We start from the raw sequence: 18,012 nt of genomic DNA, 5'->3' as shown, positions 1-18,012 counted from the left end.
ATCGCCGACTTGTGCTGGTTACTTCCGGTTCCTGGGCTGTTTTTCCTGCGGGAGAAAAGAGCGGATATTTCTTGCTGTGATCCGAATCCTGACACCCGGACTACAGAGGAGAGACACACCGGGGAAAACAACATTCAATCAGTCCGTTACCGTGTTCACCTGTTAGCCAAACTGTGGGGAGATGACCACCGGAGGGGCGGGTAGCTAGTTGACTGGATACACCGACTAACACCGCCCTCCCTCTGGATCAACAAAAGAAACAAGCGCATCTTTTTTATCTGCTGGAAGAGACACAGCTCACCTTTACCCAACACCCAGCCATCGTTATGTCAAAATACACAAGCTTTCCAGAGCCAATGGAGGACCCCAACCCTTTCCAAGTGGGTGAAATGAAATATGAATGTAATGTATTATCCTGTCTCGGTGCAGTGTTTTGTGTGATGTGTGAAGTCCCTGATGTTGGTTGTGTGTAATAGCAGGCGTGTTGTTGCTCATGTGACGTGTGTCCCTTTTTGCCTCGGCCTTTCCGCCTTCCGTTCAAGCTTTGCCCACTTGTAGCTCATATTATTGACAATGAACACACCAATAGAAGCCGCTCGGGTTTGTCCAATGAGATTTAATGTTCCATTAGACCAGGTCAAATTTATTTATGTGCTAATTAACCCATAAACCATTTGTTTTGGTCTTATAGGACCCTGCAGTGACTCAACACAGCAGCAACACGGGCTATGCCACACTGGATCTTTACAACCCGTTTGATAACACCACTGGGGTGAGTAATATGTTTTATTATCTGTGAGATAATGGGGGATCATTGCGATAATTTACTGTATAGGTCATATAAAACACAACCGATTCCTTTCGTGTCATGGCAGGACTTGCCCTGCCTTGTTTTCTTCCGTGAGGGCATAGACTGTATACACAAAGTGTGAAGGGTAAATACGCGCAACAATATTGCTATAGCCTTAGTTTATTTGATTGTTTTCTATCGATTTCATTGTTTTGAGTCTGACAAAATTATATTTATAGTTAAGATTTGATGTTTGTAACAAATGTGCTATATAAACACTACATATGCTGTTGACATTCATCATAAACAACATCTTCATTCAGTTAGTTTCAGATTTGTGACGAACAGATAGAGAAACTGAAACTTGCTCCCCATTTACTGTAAGGAAGTTTGTATGTTGAGTGCAAGATACATTGATTTATGCCACATATAGCAGCAAGATGAAAAAAATCCAATAAGTTAATGCGAATAAACTGCAATTTAGTAAATGTTAAATCCAATACTTTCACCTTTTCTATTCAGATGTCTAAGATGTTTAGTGTGTCTATCAGCATGCTTTCAGTGTTGAAATTGCAATTTTGTTTCACTTCCCACATTCAATCTATCAGTCTCCCTAAAAAAAGTCACAGATGGTGGCAGTTCACTTTTTTGCAGCCAGTCTAGACTAAATTGGGAAGTTATACCACCTTAACACCCTAATTCAATGCCAGCAGACCTTGTTCATTACTGGTGTGCTCTACTGACATGCATTCTTTATTATAATAACCCATACTAGCTGAAACACAGTAAGGCTGGAGAGATTTATACAAGTTATTGTTGAGAGCCGTAGTTTTAGTATAAGTCTTTTCAATGTTTTTTTTCAAACTCAATGAGCCTTTAATGAGGACACTTTATGTTGTAAAACATGAATCATAGATGTATTGCTATAAACAGAGTAGCTGGAATATACATTTGCTTTAAGATATACGTGAATTAAATATATTATCTAGGAAAAAGCTTGGGTTCATGTGTGCTTCCTGACAGCTGTTGCTATTGGCAAATACTGCAGCAACAAGAACTACATTTGGTCTTGAAGCTGAAGTAGTCTTTTTAAATATGTGATTAAAGCTTCTTATTTTGCTGTAGACATGGAGGTCTCAAAATCTGATCAAATAGACATTTCAAACTCTGAATGTCAACTCCTCTGTGGCCACATTGTTGTTGCAGTTAAGTTTTGGTTTTTTGTGTAAAGCTATGAAGATTCTGAAAAAAAAATAGGTTTAAGTGTAGGGCTGGGCATTGTGATAAAAAATAAATATCCCAATATTTGTTTTACCAATTCCTCTGCAATATTGTAGGGTTGACTTTTGTTGTTTTGATTTCATTTTTACACAATGACATTTTTGAAAAAGAATCATCAGAAATGTGATGAAAGAAAAAGTAGAACATCTGATTTAAGCTCAGAAATGTACATCACTCACTATTTTATTCAAAATCCAAGACAATATCCAATCGCATATTGCTATATCAATGTGATATTAAAATATTGCCCATTTTTTAAGTGTTGAAGTTGGTAAAAAAATATTATTTCTGAGCGTGCGTACAGGATGAGGTCACTCTGATGTCTGATGTCTCTCTTTCACCAGCCTCCTCCTCCATATGAAGCCACCTCTCCCTCTGCTCCAGCTGTGCCTGCACAGACTCCACCCAACAGGACAACACCCACTGAGCCTCGCAACTATGGCTCCTACACCTCCCAGGTACACATGCTGCCGTGAAGGGCCAAGGAGAGTTGTTGCCTTTTGATGTTTTCGGAATTTGCTTATGTGTTGTTTTAAATGCTGCTGGCCTTCTTGGTCTGGTTTTCCTTAAAAAAAAAAGATTCTTAATCTAAATGGGACTCCGTGGTAAGAAAAAAGACTTAGTATTTATATATGAATTGCCATGTGAATCTCTTATAATAACATATTGTTAACATATCCTTTTTATTATTTATAATGCATACACCACCTCTGTCTTTGGAACTTGATATGCAGTTCTAATTCATCTTCTACTTTATGCCCATTATGCACAGGCCCACTGCTCCTAACACTAGGATGGGTCAAATGCCGAATATAAATATCCTCTCTGGGACGATTAAGGGTATATTATTTTTTTCCTTCTTTAGACGGCAGTGAACGCAACCACAGCAGAGCTGTTGAGGAAGCAAGAGGAGCTGGAGAAGAAAGCCCGGGAGCTGGAGAGGAGAGAGCGGGAGCTTGAGTCACACGCTCTGGGACCTGGTGCCAGTAAGAGAGGGAGAATATAACGGGAAATCAATACTTAAGATACCTAAATATATAATTGGTTTAGGGATTTCAAAATTGCCTTAATTGATGTTCTCCCACTGTTGTCTTCATCAGCCCGTCAGAATAACTGGCCTCCGCTGCCATCGTTCTGCCCTGTGGGCCCCTGCTTCTACCAGGACATCAATGTGGAGATCACGCAGCACTTCCAGCGCACCGTCACCATCATGTACTACTTTTGGATGTGTGAGTTCCTCGAACCCTTACTATGCACTGTTGTGTTAATTCTCAGCATCAGTGTGATAACGTTACTTACTTAGGGTGCTTATCTGGGGCAGCGTTACTAGATAGGGTAGTGAAACATTGAAATCTTCACCTGCTGACACTTAAGGCAAGAAACTACTCAAATCATTCTTTATTCATGCACTGGTCAATTTTGAGGGTTTAAACTATTTTGCCCCTTCTTCAGACTAGGATGTGGAAACACCCAAAATACCCATTTGGATGTAGTTTTACTAATTTCGTGTTTTTCTCCTTAATTTATCAAAAGTTAACATTAGATAATATCTCGTAAACATATTTAAACATACATTTCAATTGATCAACTAGCAAAATTGGGTGGTGATATATGTGTTACATTTTACCCTATTCACCTGTCATGTCTGGCAAATGTGTAACATTTTAATATATATTTTTTGAATCAGTTTTTTTTCTTATTCTGACCCAGAAATCTCCACTTCAGCAAAACTCCCAGTTTCACTTAATCCTCCATATTCCAAAGTTGTTTTTATGGCTTTTGACAGTATTTTCTGATTTATGGAGTTCATTAAAAAGAGCTATGCCAATTTCCTCTATAAAAACCTCAGAGTTTAATATGTCAAATTCACCTTTAGTTTTAAACCTGGCTTTCAGATTTCAGCTCTAGACATGTATGCACATTTAACATATCAAGCAAGATAATCAACAGGTAAAGTTATCAATTGTGCTTACTGAGATGAGAAGTGTTGATTTTATAGCTGAGAGAATCACTTGAGAAAGAGCTCTAGCCGGCGCATGCCTGTGTGACTCCTCCTGCGCTGTCTGACGTTGGAGCGGGAATGTTTGTTCAAGAACTCTGACACGTTATGGCCAGATTGAGGACTTCGAAAGGAACAAACTAAAAGCTGTCTTCCCCAGGGCATCCAATGTACAAAAGTTAAGGGAGTGTGCGTGATTTAAAAATGAACACATACTATATTTAAAAAGCACGAGTTTATTCAAGAGTGTATTTATTTTCTGGCCTTTACATGTTTCTTCTTCCCACCAACTAGTATTCATCATCTTGATGTGTGTGCTTTTGTAAACAAAAAGAGATTTAAAATGAACTGTAGTTAGGATTTTTAAAATGGAGAACAGAGAGAGGGAGAAAATTGAGGCAGAAAGGGAGTGCTTACTAGAGGAAGTGGACGAGCATAAAACATTATATTGTTTTGGTCTTAAGCCTGGACCAAAACGTAGAGCCAATTCTAAACCCAGCAGCAGGCAAAGAAAAGTAATACATTACGTCATATTGCATCAGCCAATGTCCTGACACGTTGGCTCTTACTTCAAAGTGAGCAGGGGTGTGATGGATTTGTGTTCTTTGTAGTCCACAGCGCTTTAAGAAAGCATAAAAGAGATCACCTTGTTCATTATTGTTCAGCGACTCTTATTTATCCTTCTGTCTGCTTTTCTGATTTTTTATTTACGGTCCAGTTGGCACTTGCACGCTGCTCTTCAACCTGGTCTCCTCCCTGGCCATGTTCTGTGTGGACCCCTCTGGTGGAGTTGGCCTGGGACTAGCCATCCTCTGGGCCCTCCTTTTCACCCCCTGCTCCTTTGTCTGTTGGTACAGACCGATGTACAAAGCATTCAGGTGTGTTCCACCATCTCCATGAAAAAGCCCCCCAAAAAAACAAACAAGCTGACCAGAATTGTCCACCTTTGTCCTTTACTTGCTGATTAAAGCTTCTATGTTTCACCTCTCTTACTGTGGTACCACTTTAGACAGCTTTCTCAAGTCACTCATGAAAGGGTATTCATGATTATCCAAAAATTCCCCTTAATAAACCTATTGTGAACTTTTAATATATGCGAGACTAAAACTGCATTATCTACCAATATTGAATGAACAATTACTTTGAGCAATAATAATTTTTTTGTTGTTTGCAGTTATTTTTTGGTTTATCAACTGATCAAATATTTAACTAAATGTTGCAGCTATATTAAAAACAATAAATGGCTTTGAAATGTTATGGTAACAATATCTATTTTTTCCTGTCTAGGAGTGACAGTTCCTTCAATTTCTTCGTATTCTTCTTCATTTTCTTCGCCCAAGTGGTCACCTACGTCATCATGACCATTGGTATCCCTGGATGGGGATTCAGGTATACTTAAGCATTTCTGTGATGTACATCTCTGTGATGTACATCTCTGTGATGTACAGATGTGATGTACTTTCAGTTTCTTTCCTCTTTTTATTTCTCTGTCTCACTGTCTCTTCTCCTCAGCGGGTGGATCGTGAGCCTGGCTGCTCTGAAGACCAGTGTCCCTGTTGGTGCGATCATGATGATGAACGCCGTCTGCTTCACTGCCCAAACTGCCATGGGGGTCGTCATGCTGCAGAAGGTGAGAACAGAATAATACTAGATTTACATGCATAGAAAATAGACCGGTAGTGACCCACATTTTTTGTAAAGTTGTACTTTTGACACAAAACATCTGTTTGAAAACTCACACAATTTGTTTACTATAATACAAGTTTTATCTATCCTGTGGTATGCTTACTAATCAATTACATGCAAAACCTTACAATTGCAAAAAATTGTATTGGTCACTCATTCTGTATAGTAAATTCAAGGGAAAAAATATGGAAATTGGATTGGATGAGTTTAGCATTTTTGTTCTAGATTTATTAAACTAAAATGCAGCAACATTTTTATTAATGTAAAGTACTAGTCATTAAAAATCCAATCAATAAGCAGAAGGGTAAGTAGGTCCAGGTAAAAAAGATATTGAATAATAAGTGCTTTCAATCAGGCTACAAACTAATGCTAGACAATTTGCACTATCTATCTTGTCTTTGGAAATACTTGCATCCATTGTGCCCAGGTGGTCCACCTGTCATGCATCAGTCAGCAGATAACAAACAGTCCGAAGAATAGCCATCATATCGGGTTCTGCGGATCATTTTCAGCCTCACAATGTGCATGATATGAGGATGAATTGCTTCATATATCGGGTGTCAGCGCGCTTTTTCTCTTCCCCGCTTTAGATCCACAGTCAGTACAGGCAGACTGATGCCAGCTTCCAGAAGGCCCAGGCTGAGTTCGCCACCGGAGTCATGTCCAATCAGGCCGTACGCCAGGCCGCCACCACTGCTGCAACCAGCGCTGCCCAGGGGGCCTTCAACGCACCTCGATAGAGAGGGAAGAGAGGGGCTGGGAGGGTGAGAAGGAGGGCCCTCTCAGCTTGATAGAGGATCTCTTTGCTATTTATTTCCCCACAGGTGATTAGAATTGGTCTGTATAATTACCCCTGAGCATCTGAACTTCAGGGCTCATGCATGAGACAGCGGTGAGGCTGTCTAAGTTCAAAGGGTGTACAGGACAAGTTAGCTACATTGCCAAACCAGGAGTCAACCAATCACGTTGTGTTGATTGTAGGAACGGAAAGATGATGTGAAATGTGAAATGTGAAATAAAATAAAAAAGGCTAAAGCTGTATGAAATGTTACAAAGTCCTACCAATAGTCAGTAAATGCCGGTACCATGCTTTTTTTAAGGAAAGACAAGCTGTGCGCCATGTAGGACAGTGTTAGCCTGGATAGTTGCCATTTTAAATCATCTGGATGTACATTGTGTTTACAAGGAGCCATGTTTGAGTTGGGAGCTGAACACTGATATGATGCCATTCTAACAACTAAGTTCTCTGTCGCTTAAGTGTACACTAACTTGTTTTGTTATTATCCCAAATAAGAATGCCTATTTACCTGTTTGCCAAATCCTGTCATACTGTAAAGATTATGAACTTGTGTTGTTTTGGTTTAAAAAATATCTGTCACTGTTCTGTTGGTGCTGCTTGTGGTTCTTATGATTATTATTACATGTCACTGTCTTGGTTTTAATAAAAATCTATTGTCATGCTTACACAGTACACTACCTTTTATCATTGCCTTATCTATTTTAACAGGATAATATGCTCAGTATTGGGGCCAGACATAAGGGGAATAAACCACATTTATTTTGCATTTCCAGATCAAGGCTGTAGGGACATTTTGAGAATAAATATAAGCTTCACATTAACATTTTATTTAATCCCCAAATGTTGATTTAAAAAAAAAATGTATATAGCAACATCATTTTTTGTATGCATGACACAGACAGTTCGACTGTTCAACAACATTGTAACTTTATTCTTCACATATTGACATTATTCTCAAGTAGCAAAATATGCTTTTCCTACTCCCATTCCCCCCTTATGCTTGAACCTAATACACATACAATACACTGCATATTGTATTTATGTTTTCAATCAGTCAAACATGTCTTTTTAAGCAAGTTTCCTCTTAGCATATTTGTCAGTTAATAGCTTACACCTTAACTGACATGTTATAACTACATTTGTGTTGCTAGGAGACTCCTTCTGTAGTTAAAGGCAGTTAGATTCAAAACGGTTTAACCTATTTTTAGTTTTTAAGAAGAGAGTCAATCAAAATTCACAATTTTTTATTCTCTGGCGACACCCAACAGACTTGAAGGAAACTGCACCCGTGGTCTATCAACTTGTTGCTTTTAAAGCTTTTGGCTTCTTTGGGCAATTTGATCGTTGCAGGACAAAGGTAAACCTGATTTACCTAATCACAGATTAATAGTTTTGTCTTTTGCTAATCTCCCTTTAAAAAAAACGACTGTGTGCGGCCTGCTCGGTAATAATGTTAATGTGCCATATGCAGTCGCGCTTGTGACAGGGACCCTCAGTGACCCATCGGACAACCGTGAGTGTGGGACTTTTATGGGCTTCCACACCGACGTCAGGCACCTCGCGTCACCGTGAAGATGGCGGAGGCTGCGGAGACACCACAACACCGTTTTTTCTGTCACTGCTGTAAAAGTGAAACAAAGCCCAAACTCCCGGTGAGTCCCTTTGAAGAGTGTGTTTATTCCACGGTTTCTGCTGGGGATCATCCATTCGGCCATCGAGGCACGGATTAACATTTTAAGAGCTGTTTCTTTTTTAAACTTCTACAGTTAACTGATAGATTAGGTTAGCATCACACTTCTTATGATTGGAATCACTACATGACAGTATGTTGATGGTTGTTTATGTGCGTAAAGCATGCGCAAGGATCTTACATTAGAGAAAGAGGGAGTGAAATCTGGTGATTCACGATGCCATTTTTAGCAGCACCAATGTTGGCCGCTCTCTGCGTCCAGTTGTCTTCTGTCAACTGCGTGCGAGAGGTAGGAGGGGCTGTCTGGGAGTCACCACATTCACCAGGAGCGCTTTCCCTTAACTGTTACATGCCAGGGAGCTGCAAATAGGTGGTGCCTTTAACTCCTGCAGTCCAATTTGTGTGGTCCCCTTTTGTCTCAGTAAAACCCATCTGAGATACACAACTTAGCTCGAGATGTATTTAAGTTGGAGGAACTCTCTATTGAGTGCTGTTGCGCAGCTGGCCCCTTTGATGGCACAATGACGCACGTGTGTGTTTGTGTGTATATGCCTATATGGCCAAAAGTATGTGGTGACCCTTATGCACATGCATTTGTAATACAGTATAATGATCATTTTTGGCATAGGGGTAAAAAAAAGCATATGTGACATTTACCAAGCCGTGATCAATATGGGGACAATCCAATAAGAATGTGCTTAACCACTATCCACACATTGAGGGATCCTTCATTCTGGCTGTATTTGTGATTTCGGAAGTGACCCATACTACGAATTAGATGGGTAACTCATAATGACTTGCAATGACAGTGATATTTTATGTTGTATACATATTTCTCTTCAAGGATTTTGTATGTCCCAGATGTGATTCTGACTTCATTGAGGAGGTGTCAGAAGGCTCCAGGTACAGCTCAGTCTTGATGTATACATTACTTACTTGGTGTATACTCTGCTTTATGAAAAGGTTTAAAAGCATGTTACCAAGTATTAAAATGCATTATTATTTCAGTTAGTGCCAGTGCCAGCTCCTTTCATTTTACATCATTTATTTTAAAATAGATTTTATTATCTTTCTGTGTAGTCTTCTGCAGAATAGTTCACCGGTGTCCAGTGAAGACTCAAACTCGTTGTTTTCAGAGGTATGTCCTTACATATTTCACTTGCTTAACATGCACACTCCTCTTTCTCTGAGGCTGTGTGTGACACATTTCTTGGCTTGTGTTTCTCCAAGTTATGGCAGCTGCTGTTCATGGAGCGGTCCGCTCTGCTGTCCAATCCACCCTCCTCAGAGTCCGACCCAGATGACACCGAGCAGGTATCTTCAGGTCAGAGCTGTCCTTCCCCAGTGACGCCACTCGCTGCAGAGGCTGCAGAACCAGAGTCGCCCTCCTCGTCTGAAGAGGAGAGGTCATCCAGGCTGGACCAAAGGCCTGCAGTGGAAGGGTGTGTGGACACGGTATACAGAAACAACACCAACGCATGCTCAATTGTTACTCTTTGAAAATCTTCAAGCATGCTTTACATTTGACAGTTATTTCTGTCTTTTGATGTCTTGATTACATAAAAGGTGAGATGTAGAATAACACTATGGTTTTGCACATATATTAATTCATAATTTACTCCATGTCTACTTTATTGTCAATCTTCCTTGTTAACAAATAAATCAGAGCTCCTGAAGGTTTTTAACACATTCCAAACAGCTTTTCATTGTGTACAGATCCTCACATGGGATTGCTTTGCTTCAAAAAGTGATCAAACACTTGAATAGACTCCAATAGTTTATCTATTGTGTATAACATTTGACAGACGAGAACAGCTGCCTGCATCAGTGAATTTACTAACTCCTGGGTAAATCATAAAGGCGTGGTGTGAATTGAAGCTGAATAAAATGTATTTTGAAAGCACACCAAAGCAAACATCTGCTTTCTGTTTGTGCCCTTTCAAGGATTGTGCAACAGTTTTTGACCGGCCTTTTTTCCAACAACGGAAACCCCGGTGCTACACCAGCTGCCCTGTAAACGTTTTTTTAAATTTTCGATTCACATCATTTTCCTTTTGATTTCCTCTAACGTTGTGTGATAACCTCTCATTCTCCCCCTTCTCTCTTTCTCTCCTTCTGCTTGTCTCTTAGATCCAGTATGCTACAGTTGCACTCAAACCCTGGAGATTATGCGTGGGGTCAAGGAGGTCTTGACGCTGTCATCACAGAGGTCAGTCATTTTAGAGGAAGTGATTTCTAAGCTTCTTCTTCTTCTTCTTCTTTTTCTTCTTCTTCTTCTTCTTCTCCTAAAATTCTGTAATCATTAAGAAACAAACTGTTCATTCTTTCTTTTTTATCCTACTCCCTTGTGTTGACTCTGTTTTCCCTCTCTGCCCCTCATGTCTCCTCATATATACTCTTTGTTTCTTCTCCCATGTACCTAGTTGTTGGGACAGTTGGAGAGCACAGGTCCGCCCCCTGCTGAAAAGGAGATGATCTCATCCCTGCCAACAGTTTGCATCTCTCAAGAACAGAAAGGTAGCAATCCTTACATGGCATACTGCACGACTCTCTTTCCTTCTCCTATCTTTCTCCCCTCATTCCTCTCATCTCTGTTTTTGTCTCATTCACTTCCATCTCATTTACTTTACCTTTCTTTCCTTTTCTCATGTATTTATTTTTCCCCCTGATACCTTTTCCTTCACTTGCTTCGTCTCTATCTGTCCTCTCCTTGTCATATCGTGACTTTGCCCCCTCCTCTCTCTCCTTTCTTTCTCTTCTTATTCTAGACCCTTCTATTTGTCCTTCCTTTCTCCTACCTTTCTCCTACCTTTCTTACCTTGACTTCTTTCTTCCCACTTTTGCTTTCCTTATCCCAACTCTTCTTCCTTGTGCCCTTCCTCTCTTTCCTTCCCTTTATCCTACTTTCCCTTTCCTTTAGGCGGTCCTTGCATCCTTCGTTCCTCCTTTACCCTCAACCTTTTGGTTTCCTTAACAATTTTCGTTACCTCTTTTTTCCATCCACTTCCCATGCCTAGTTATGAGTATTAATAAGTTGTTAATAATTGTAAAAAATCATTTATTAAATATGAGGTAAAATAGTCCTTTAAATAAATGTTTAAAATAGACATAAAAAATACAAAAGAATCACCAAAATTAAAGATATACCTACAGTGCTTAAAATATTTAAGTTGACAGTACCAAAACAATTAGAAACTGAAATATAAACAGAATGTAATAGGGTTTTATATAGTCCAGCCCTTCACTAAAGGAAATATTTTCCCATTTCATGTTGTTTTGCTAATTTGTATTATTTTTGTAGAATTGATTGAGCTTCTAAATATGTATTCAAACATAATCAAACTTGGTTACCTAGAAATGACAATTGAAGATTATATCAGAAGTATCATTGTGCTACAGGCCTGTCTTGCACATGTGAGTATGAATCATCAAATAAACATTGACTTGGTTTGTTTTTTCTACGCTCTCTCTCTCTGTGTTTCTGTTTTTCTTGTTTTTCTCTCCAAGACTGCAGACTGGAGTGTCCAGTTTGTAGGGAGGAGTATACATCAGGGGAGCCTGTCAGGAAGCTTCCCTGCCTCCATTTCTTCCACAGTGAATGTATAGTGCCTTGGCTGGAGCTGGTAAGGGCGAGGAGTGGATGTGGTCAATGGGGGTTTGAAGCCCAGTTAGATTTGCCATGAAGAGTGTGTCACACATCCTGAGTGCTATGATGACAACACAGAAGCATTTTTATTACGAAATTATTTCTCTGGTTTCACTGTAGATGTTTTACTGCTCTTTCCTCTCCCTCTCACAGCATGATACATGCCCAGTGTGCAGAAAAAGCCTTGACGGTGTCGACAACAGCCTCCCGCCCACATCAGAACCCCCAGAAGCTCGCTCCATCAGAACGGAGCAACAGGAGAAGCAGGCCATCTGAGAAATAGGCCAAGCTATTATATACCTCATTTGATGTTTTCAAGAGACACACTTTTCAGCTGAGACCTTTCCCACCACACCGACTGCTTTTAAATTAAAAAACAAATGCAACACAGTCATAACTTGCAGCTTCAACTGTCACTTCAATCATCTCTGCTAAGGGACTTGATGTCTTCTACATTTTTTTTGGACTACACACAAAAGATATGTGCAGTGTGCAGGCAAGGTGCGAGATGATGTGTCCTGCTCTTCACATGTTATGGTTTACTAAGTGACTTATACAAAACACTGTTGAGCTGCCAGTTGTCAACATTATGGGAATTCACAGAGTTATGAAGTAACACTTTTGCATTAGGCTCTTTGGATGGGTTATTGCATAAATTAAGCAAATTATTTAACTTTTCCACCCTCTCTGATCCAGTGTTAATCTGCTTTCTATATTAAAACCTAATTCATTGATCCCCACCCCCTGCACCTTCTTTTTATCCCTAATGGTGACATATTCTGAGTCAGATACTGTATGTTTTGCACTCTTGACAGTGCAAAATAAAATAAAAGTATTTTACAATCAAATCACAACTCTTTATACACATTCATTGACTTAAAAGTAGCAGGGAAAATAATTTATCAATTTTTTCCCTACCTTTTTACATAAATAAACAATAGAAATAGATGGTCTGATAATTACAATTACTTCAATAAACTTAAAGTCACACGAGGGAATAAAAAGTAAAACCAAAAGTAATGCATAATAAATCACAATCAACCATGATAAAACTAGTGAAACAGATATCGGCTCCTTCATAAAGTCTATTTTTTCTTTCTTTGTATGTTTTCTGGAACTGAAAAATGTTTGTATAACTCTTTAAATTTAACATAGAAAAATTCCACAATTTGACTCAAACCACTGATATACACAGCTGCCTTAAAAAGGGTCTGTTCATACTTACGCTTGAAATTAAATCTCCTTTTATTGTCTTCATCCTATGAACTAAAACAAAAAACTTTTCTAACTGTCAGCTTTTTGCCCTATAAATAACTATTGTCTGTAACTATATTAAATCTAAGGGTATCAACCCTGACCTAATACACAGCATGATAGTGTGTTCTCTTAAATCAGTTTTATGTATAAGTCACAGCTATTATACAGATATATTATATATATTCGTGCACTGAGCAATTTGGATATTTAATAACGTAATTTTAACAAGCTAAATTATGAATATTTGTTGGTTTCAGCTACTCAAATGTAAGGATTTGGAACATTCTTTGATTTGTAATATACTTTATATTATATATGTAAATACTTAAAAGATGAAGTTGTTCGTCAATTGTGACAGGCATTTTAAATATTATTTTTACTATTTTCTCACATGTTATAATATTGCACCAAAACTTGATCATTTTCATTTAAAGATGTTTTAATTTCGCATGAATTAATCATTGAGGCTTGTGTATAAATAAGCAAAACAATGGAAATGCACATAACTTGATCCCATTATTTTTTGGGTTTACCACATAAATTAAGTGGAAAAATGTTGCCAATATTTATAACATAAATAACCCGATTGATTAGCTGATTGATCATTTCAGCTCTAACAGAACATATTAACTAAGATCCTCGTGGAGCAGAATGATTTATTTATAGACTAAAGTGCTCCCTCCAGTCTATACACTGTTACGTTCTGTTGACACGCCGTCGCCACTTTGACAGTTGACTGTTGCATTCCAGCAAACACACCCTCAACCGGCCCAAAACACAGCGCTCCGAGCAACCTACAATACAGTGGAATAATCATAAAACAGACATTTTTTGTCAATGACCAGGGACCGCAGCAACCGCGAACGACGACCGACATTTGCTCTCCTCTCCTCCCCTCTCCCCTCTCCCCTCTCCCTCCGCCCGTCCTCCTCCTCCTCCTTCTCCTCCCCTCCCTCCCTCCTCTCCGGGACTGAGAATGCCCGTGTTGTACTGACACAGTAGCGATACGGGCTGAGTAGACATGGAGGCCCGATTAACGAGAGAGGCCCGTGCTGACACATCCAGGCCCAGCTAACGGCGTGTCGGACAGGATTTTGGAGCATCTCGGGAGATTATTACGGATAACAGTCGCTGTAAGGAAAAAGGATTTTAACACCGTGGAAGAAGGAATAGAAGAAGATCCATTTCGGGTCTCTGTTGATTCAACGCAAGCCGCCATTTTGTTGACAGTTAGTGTTTTTTTAATAACCCTCACTGCGCTGCATCTGTTATTATCTAACAACTGGAATTTAACTCCCCGCATTATTTACGTGTGTTTTTCTATTGATTTAAGCGTGCGTTTGTGTTTGAATACACGTCCGGAGGTTTTTCTGTTCTAGCTGACATGCTAGTGCATCGTTAGCCGTCGTAGCTGGGATGTAGTAACACGAGTGCCTACGAGAATGTGACGGAGATGTGAGATTATTTGCATCACTTGTCCCGGGCTGTGTCATATTCACTCGCTTTACACTAATTGTTTGAATGCCGTAGGCGTTTGCTGCTGATTTGCAGCCTACACACAGTGTAAATTAAAGCTGTGCTGGGCGGAATATGCGTAAATCGCCTTCAAAAAGGCTACTGATAGATGGCTAGTTAGCCGCTGCCAGTGCACAGACTGTCTATTATTGGACAGATTGTAGCTACTAGCTTGTTACAAAATAAACACAAACCTTGCACAATACATGGGTTATAATTAGTACTGAGTAACCACGATATCCTCAGTGCGTCACCGCACTGTCTGCTATTATCTTTAATATTATGGAAATTAATATTTTGGGGGATGCTTTACATGGTGACACTCAGTTTAACCCATGGCAACTTTGTGTTTTGGAGGTGGCAAGGTTAACAATATCTCTTGTTTGTGGCCAACCGCTTTGTGCATTGAATTCTGATTTGATTTGTGGCTGCGTTCAAGATTTTAAATCTTGTTATAACCTATTTGGCACGTCTAAAAAGACAAAACGTGTTGTGTTGTTCTAGCTTGGATACTTTGGACAAAATACTCCCCTCAGCTAGCTTTAGCTCATGGTGCTTGCATTAGATATATAACATTGATATAGCTCAAATCTGACGTTATTCATCTTTTGGTGTTTGGCAATTCAGCTCTTGGAAAGAAAATATGTGGCCCCCACGTTGATACACGCGAAGGGAGGACACAGAGCCAAATAATGTGAACACCGTTTCCGGACAATTACAAAGGTGAGTGAAAATCATCTGGCATATGAATAGACACTCTGATTTGTTGTTTACTGTTGACATAACGGTGTAATAATCAGATTGCTCACTGTTAGGGTTATCATTCCTTTCATCCGATTTTAGCGTTTACGCACAAATGAATAAATTCTCAACTGCATGCATTGCAGTGTCACTTTAACGTCTTGCAAAGTCTCTGAGGCCGGATTTCCTTTCGATTGACAGCAATTATGCGTATGACTAAACGGGAATGGATGTGCTGAGTGAATATGAGTAAATTAAGGGTGATGCAGTCGCAGATTCAAGAGTTAGTGTTGACTGTACAGGAAACCGAAAGCAGATTCGGATCGTTCAGCCCTCCTCAGGACAGCCACGTTTTTTGCTCAACATGCGGGAAACTCTAATTAATTACAATGTTATGTAGAGTATTCTTAAGCACTAAATAACTGAAGGAACTTCCTCCTGCTGAATATGTTTGCAGGGTGTTGCTCTGACTGACACCTGTCATTCCGGTCCGATTTATTGCGTCCACTTCTGCAATCTTCGAGGTTTACACATCTTTAGCTTAAGGCCACGGTGTGATGGATTTATGATAGAGCACTTTGAAGATACAAACTGGTGTTAGTAGTAAAGATATGTGGCTGCTTTCCCCCCTGTATTCGGTTTAATACAGATGGAGTAAAATCCCTGGATATGACACGGAGTTCTGAGGGCAGACGCCAGCCCTCATGTGGATAATGTGGGGAGTGGGTGGCGTTGGATACTATTGCCATGGCCAAAGGGAAATCAGCAGTTATGAACAACGTGTGCAAAAGTGAGGGAGGGAGTGAAAGGAGGGAGGGAGTAAGGGGAGGAAAGAAATGGGAGGGGGCGCGGGAAGTTGTTTACTACGTTCCTGCCTGCTCTGCTATTTCTTAAGGTTGTGGGCCTGATATTGATTAATGATTCTCCTCTTTTTCCTTTTACTTTCTGACATTTGCTCATGTTTTATATACCAGTCGTTTTACTTAAAGTTCTGGTTATTGCGCTGAAGGTATAAAGCAAACTACAGACAGGCATGACTGATTTCTGTCTTTAAAACCAGTAGTTCTGTCTGTCTCGAGTTTTGCGGTATGACTATAAACTCGATATGCCTGCAGTGTAGTTTTAAGTTGTGCTTAAATACAGTACCTCGATCCCAAACATGAAAATGATATGCTACGGGGTTACGGCTTATCAATCACAAATTAGAAAAACGGTTCAACCCAGTGCCGGATCATTTACAGGAGAACAAGTGCCAGTAAATATATCTGGCTCGGCTTGTTAGAGGTGAGAGGAATGTTTTTACTCCCCAGGGCGGCTATTCTCTAGACTTGTGTCAGTAGCCTCTAAAGGTACTACAGTGGCTTATGTTTGGCATAACTGCTGTCAGCGGAAGCAGCTAGTATCACTGCAAGCGCTTAGTATAAAAGAATGAGGAGAACATTTGTCATTCTGTTAGAGAAGGACACCAGGAACAGAGTTAGGGGGGTTGGTGAGTGAAATGTGTTTTTGATTAAAGAAAGAGCACAGGGACTTTGTTAGTTTGTGCGCTGTTACTACTGCCTTTCAAATTTGCAAAATAAAGAAGGAAGAGGACGGAAAAGCTTAAAGAAAAACTGTGAAAGGACACAGAGATTGATGGAGTGTTAGAGAAAAGAGGGAGGTGTGATCTGAGTGTGGTATGTGTAGTGAGGGGGAGTCTGCACAGTTTTGAGGCGAAATGGAGTGAGTAATTGAAGTAAACACAGAAAAGAGGGCGTGGGGGGAACTACAGGCCAGTCTCCAAAAATCGGGTTGCGTTAACTGTGTGGTTCAACAAGAAACCAACAACTCTACTACTGTTTTCCACTGTCATCATCTAAAACAAACATTGTCTAAGACTCTCACTGTAGGACAGTTTTTTGTCTTTTGCTCTGACACTTTAGTGATGTGTCGACTTCTATGACTTTCCTTTGGCTCCATTAAGTGGCTCCTTTAGTGCTCTCCACTAATGTAGGGCGCAGAGAAACCGCCGGCACATTGACGCTCTATCACTCACTCTCAGTTGCTGCTGGCGAGGGCTTGGAAAGGCGGCCGGATCCTCTGTCTAGTCCCAGAGGGCTCAATGTGCTGAGGTCACAGTTCTGAATTGCCTCCAAATCACTTCACCCAGAGAAAGCACCTGCTTGGGGTCGAATCCGCATTAAATCACTCAGTGGCCGCGGGTAGCTGTAGACAACTTCATTGAATCGGGCTGTCCTCTAAGGAGCACAATTAAGGAACATGCTGCTCTCTGCTGCTGCTGTGCTAACATTGGGTATGAGCACTTTGCCACCATCACAGGCACCCAGCTCACTCCAACTAATGAGGGACTTTTAAGGGATTGCTCAGTTGGCATCTTATCCTGTAACACCTCGTAAGGATGTGGCAGCACTGTGGAATAAACTATTGACTTTGGACATTAAGGGCTTTGTGGACAATTCCGTCCTTGAGCCTAAAGTTAAATATCTCAGGTAGAAGAGCCTCAGCTTTGTAAATAGGTCACAGAATGTTATAGGCTCTGAGGAAGTACACTTCATAAAAAGTCACCCAGACAGGATGAAGGACACCCTCTAACCAAATAGATGATAAA

The 18,012-nt window shown here is 40.1% G+C and overlaps 3 protein-coding genes across 8 annotated transcripts in view; all 3 read left to right on the top strand.

The window, feature by feature from the left end:
* scamp3 (secretory carrier membrane protein 3) lies at nucleotides 1-7,220 on the top strand. 2 transcript variants are annotated; one of them, XM_063899592.1, is made up of 9 exons: nucleotides 1-380; nucleotides 692-772; nucleotides 2,416-2,529; nucleotides 2,937-3,057; nucleotides 3,172-3,300; nucleotides 4,789-4,948; nucleotides 5,358-5,459; nucleotides 5,583-5,700; nucleotides 6,347-7,220. In XM_063899592.1, exons 1-9 carry the CDS (start codon nucleotides 327-329, stop codon nucleotides 6,494-6,496), a joined length of 1,029 nt encoding a protein of 342 aa, XP_063755662.1. In that variant the 5' UTR covers nucleotides 1-326; the 3' UTR covers nucleotides 6,497-7,220. The 2 variants fall into 2 exon arrangements, with proteins under 2 accessions (XP_063755662.1, XP_063755663.1); XM_063899593.1 differs by lacking the exon at nucleotides 1-380 and adding an exon at nucleotides 493-600.
* Nucleotides 7,221-7,793: 573 nt separating this feature from the next.
* rnf115b (ring finger protein 115b) lies at nucleotides 7,794-12,307 on the top strand. Of its 3 annotated transcripts, XM_063898542.1 has the most exons (10): nucleotides 7,794-7,912; nucleotides 8,027-8,207; nucleotides 9,090-9,148; nucleotides 9,326-9,383; nucleotides 9,476-9,687; nucleotides 10,190-10,258; nucleotides 10,376-10,454; nucleotides 10,669-10,762; nucleotides 11,753-11,868; nucleotides 12,045-12,307. In XM_063898542.1, exons 2-10 carry the CDS (start codon nucleotides 8,130-8,132, stop codon nucleotides 12,165-12,167), a joined length of 888 nt encoding a protein of 295 aa, XP_063754612.1. In that variant the 5' UTR covers nucleotides 7,794-7,912; nucleotides 8,027-8,129; the 3' UTR covers nucleotides 12,168-12,307. The 3 variants fall into 3 exon arrangements, with proteins under 3 accessions (XP_063754612.1, XP_063754613.1, XP_063754614.1); XM_063898543.1 differs by lacking the exon at nucleotides 10,190-10,258; XM_063898544.1 differs by lacking the exons at nucleotides 11,753-11,868; nucleotides 12,045-12,307 and adding an exon at nucleotides 11,166-11,746.
* Nucleotides 12,308-14,148: 1,841 nt separating this feature from the next.
* Nucleotides 14,149-18,012, top strand: part of ash1l (ash1 (absent, small, or homeotic)-like (Drosophila)) — a 30,422-nt gene continuing 26,558 nt past the window's right edge. For 2 of the 3 annotated variants that reach the window (XM_063899075.1, XM_063899073.1), the window contains exons 1-2: nucleotides 14,157-14,377; nucleotides 15,291-15,386. The gene's annotated coding sequence lies outside the window, so the exon portion shown is untranslated. Of the gene's footprint in view, nucleotides 14,378-15,290; nucleotides 15,387-18,012 lie in introns of all 3 variants that reach the window. The other variant, XM_063899074.1, reaches the window with a different exon arrangement.

Source organism: Eleginops maclovinus, chromosome 13 (genome assembly GCF_036324505.1).
Source record: "Eleginops maclovinus isolate JMC-PN-2008 ecotype Puerto Natales chromosome 13, JC_Emac_rtc_rv5, whole genome shotgun sequence".
Classification (NCBI taxonomy): Eukaryota; Metazoa; Chordata; class Actinopteri; order Perciformes; family Eleginopidae; genus Eleginops; species Eleginops maclovinus.
Note: the sequence above shows the minus strand (reverse complement) of the source record. Positions and strands in the feature narration are given on the sequence as shown.

What these genes read in the sequence shown, in the direction of transcription:
- scamp3 (XM_063899592.1), top strand. Translation starts at nt 327, where the DNA reads ATGTCAAAATACACAAGCTTTCCAGAGCCAATGGAGGACCCCAACCCT. An exon ending in CGCTCTGGGACCTGGTGCCA is followed by an intron (nt 3,058 to 3,171) that starts GTAAGAGAGGGA and finishes TGTCTTCATCAG; the next exon opens with CCCGTCAGAATAACTGGCCT. An exon ending in ATCCCTGGATGGGGATTCAG is followed by an intron (nt 5,460 to 5,582) that starts GTATACTTAAGC and finishes TCTTCTCCTCAG; the next exon opens with CGGGTGGATCGTGAGCCTGG.
- rnf115b (XM_063898542.1), top strand. Translation starts at nt 8,130, where the DNA reads ATGGCGGAGGCTGCGGAGACACCACAACACCGTTTTTTCTGTCACTGC. An exon ending in AAACAAAGCCCAAACTCCCG is followed by an intron (nt 8,208 to 9,089) that starts GTGAGTCCCTTT and finishes TTTCTCTTCAAG; the next exon opens with GATTTTGTATGTCCCAGATG. An exon ending in GAGGTGTCAGAAGGCTCCAG is followed by an intron (nt 9,149 to 9,325) that starts GTACAGCTCAGT and finishes CTTTCTGTGTAG; the next exon opens with TCTTCTGCAGAATAGTTCAC.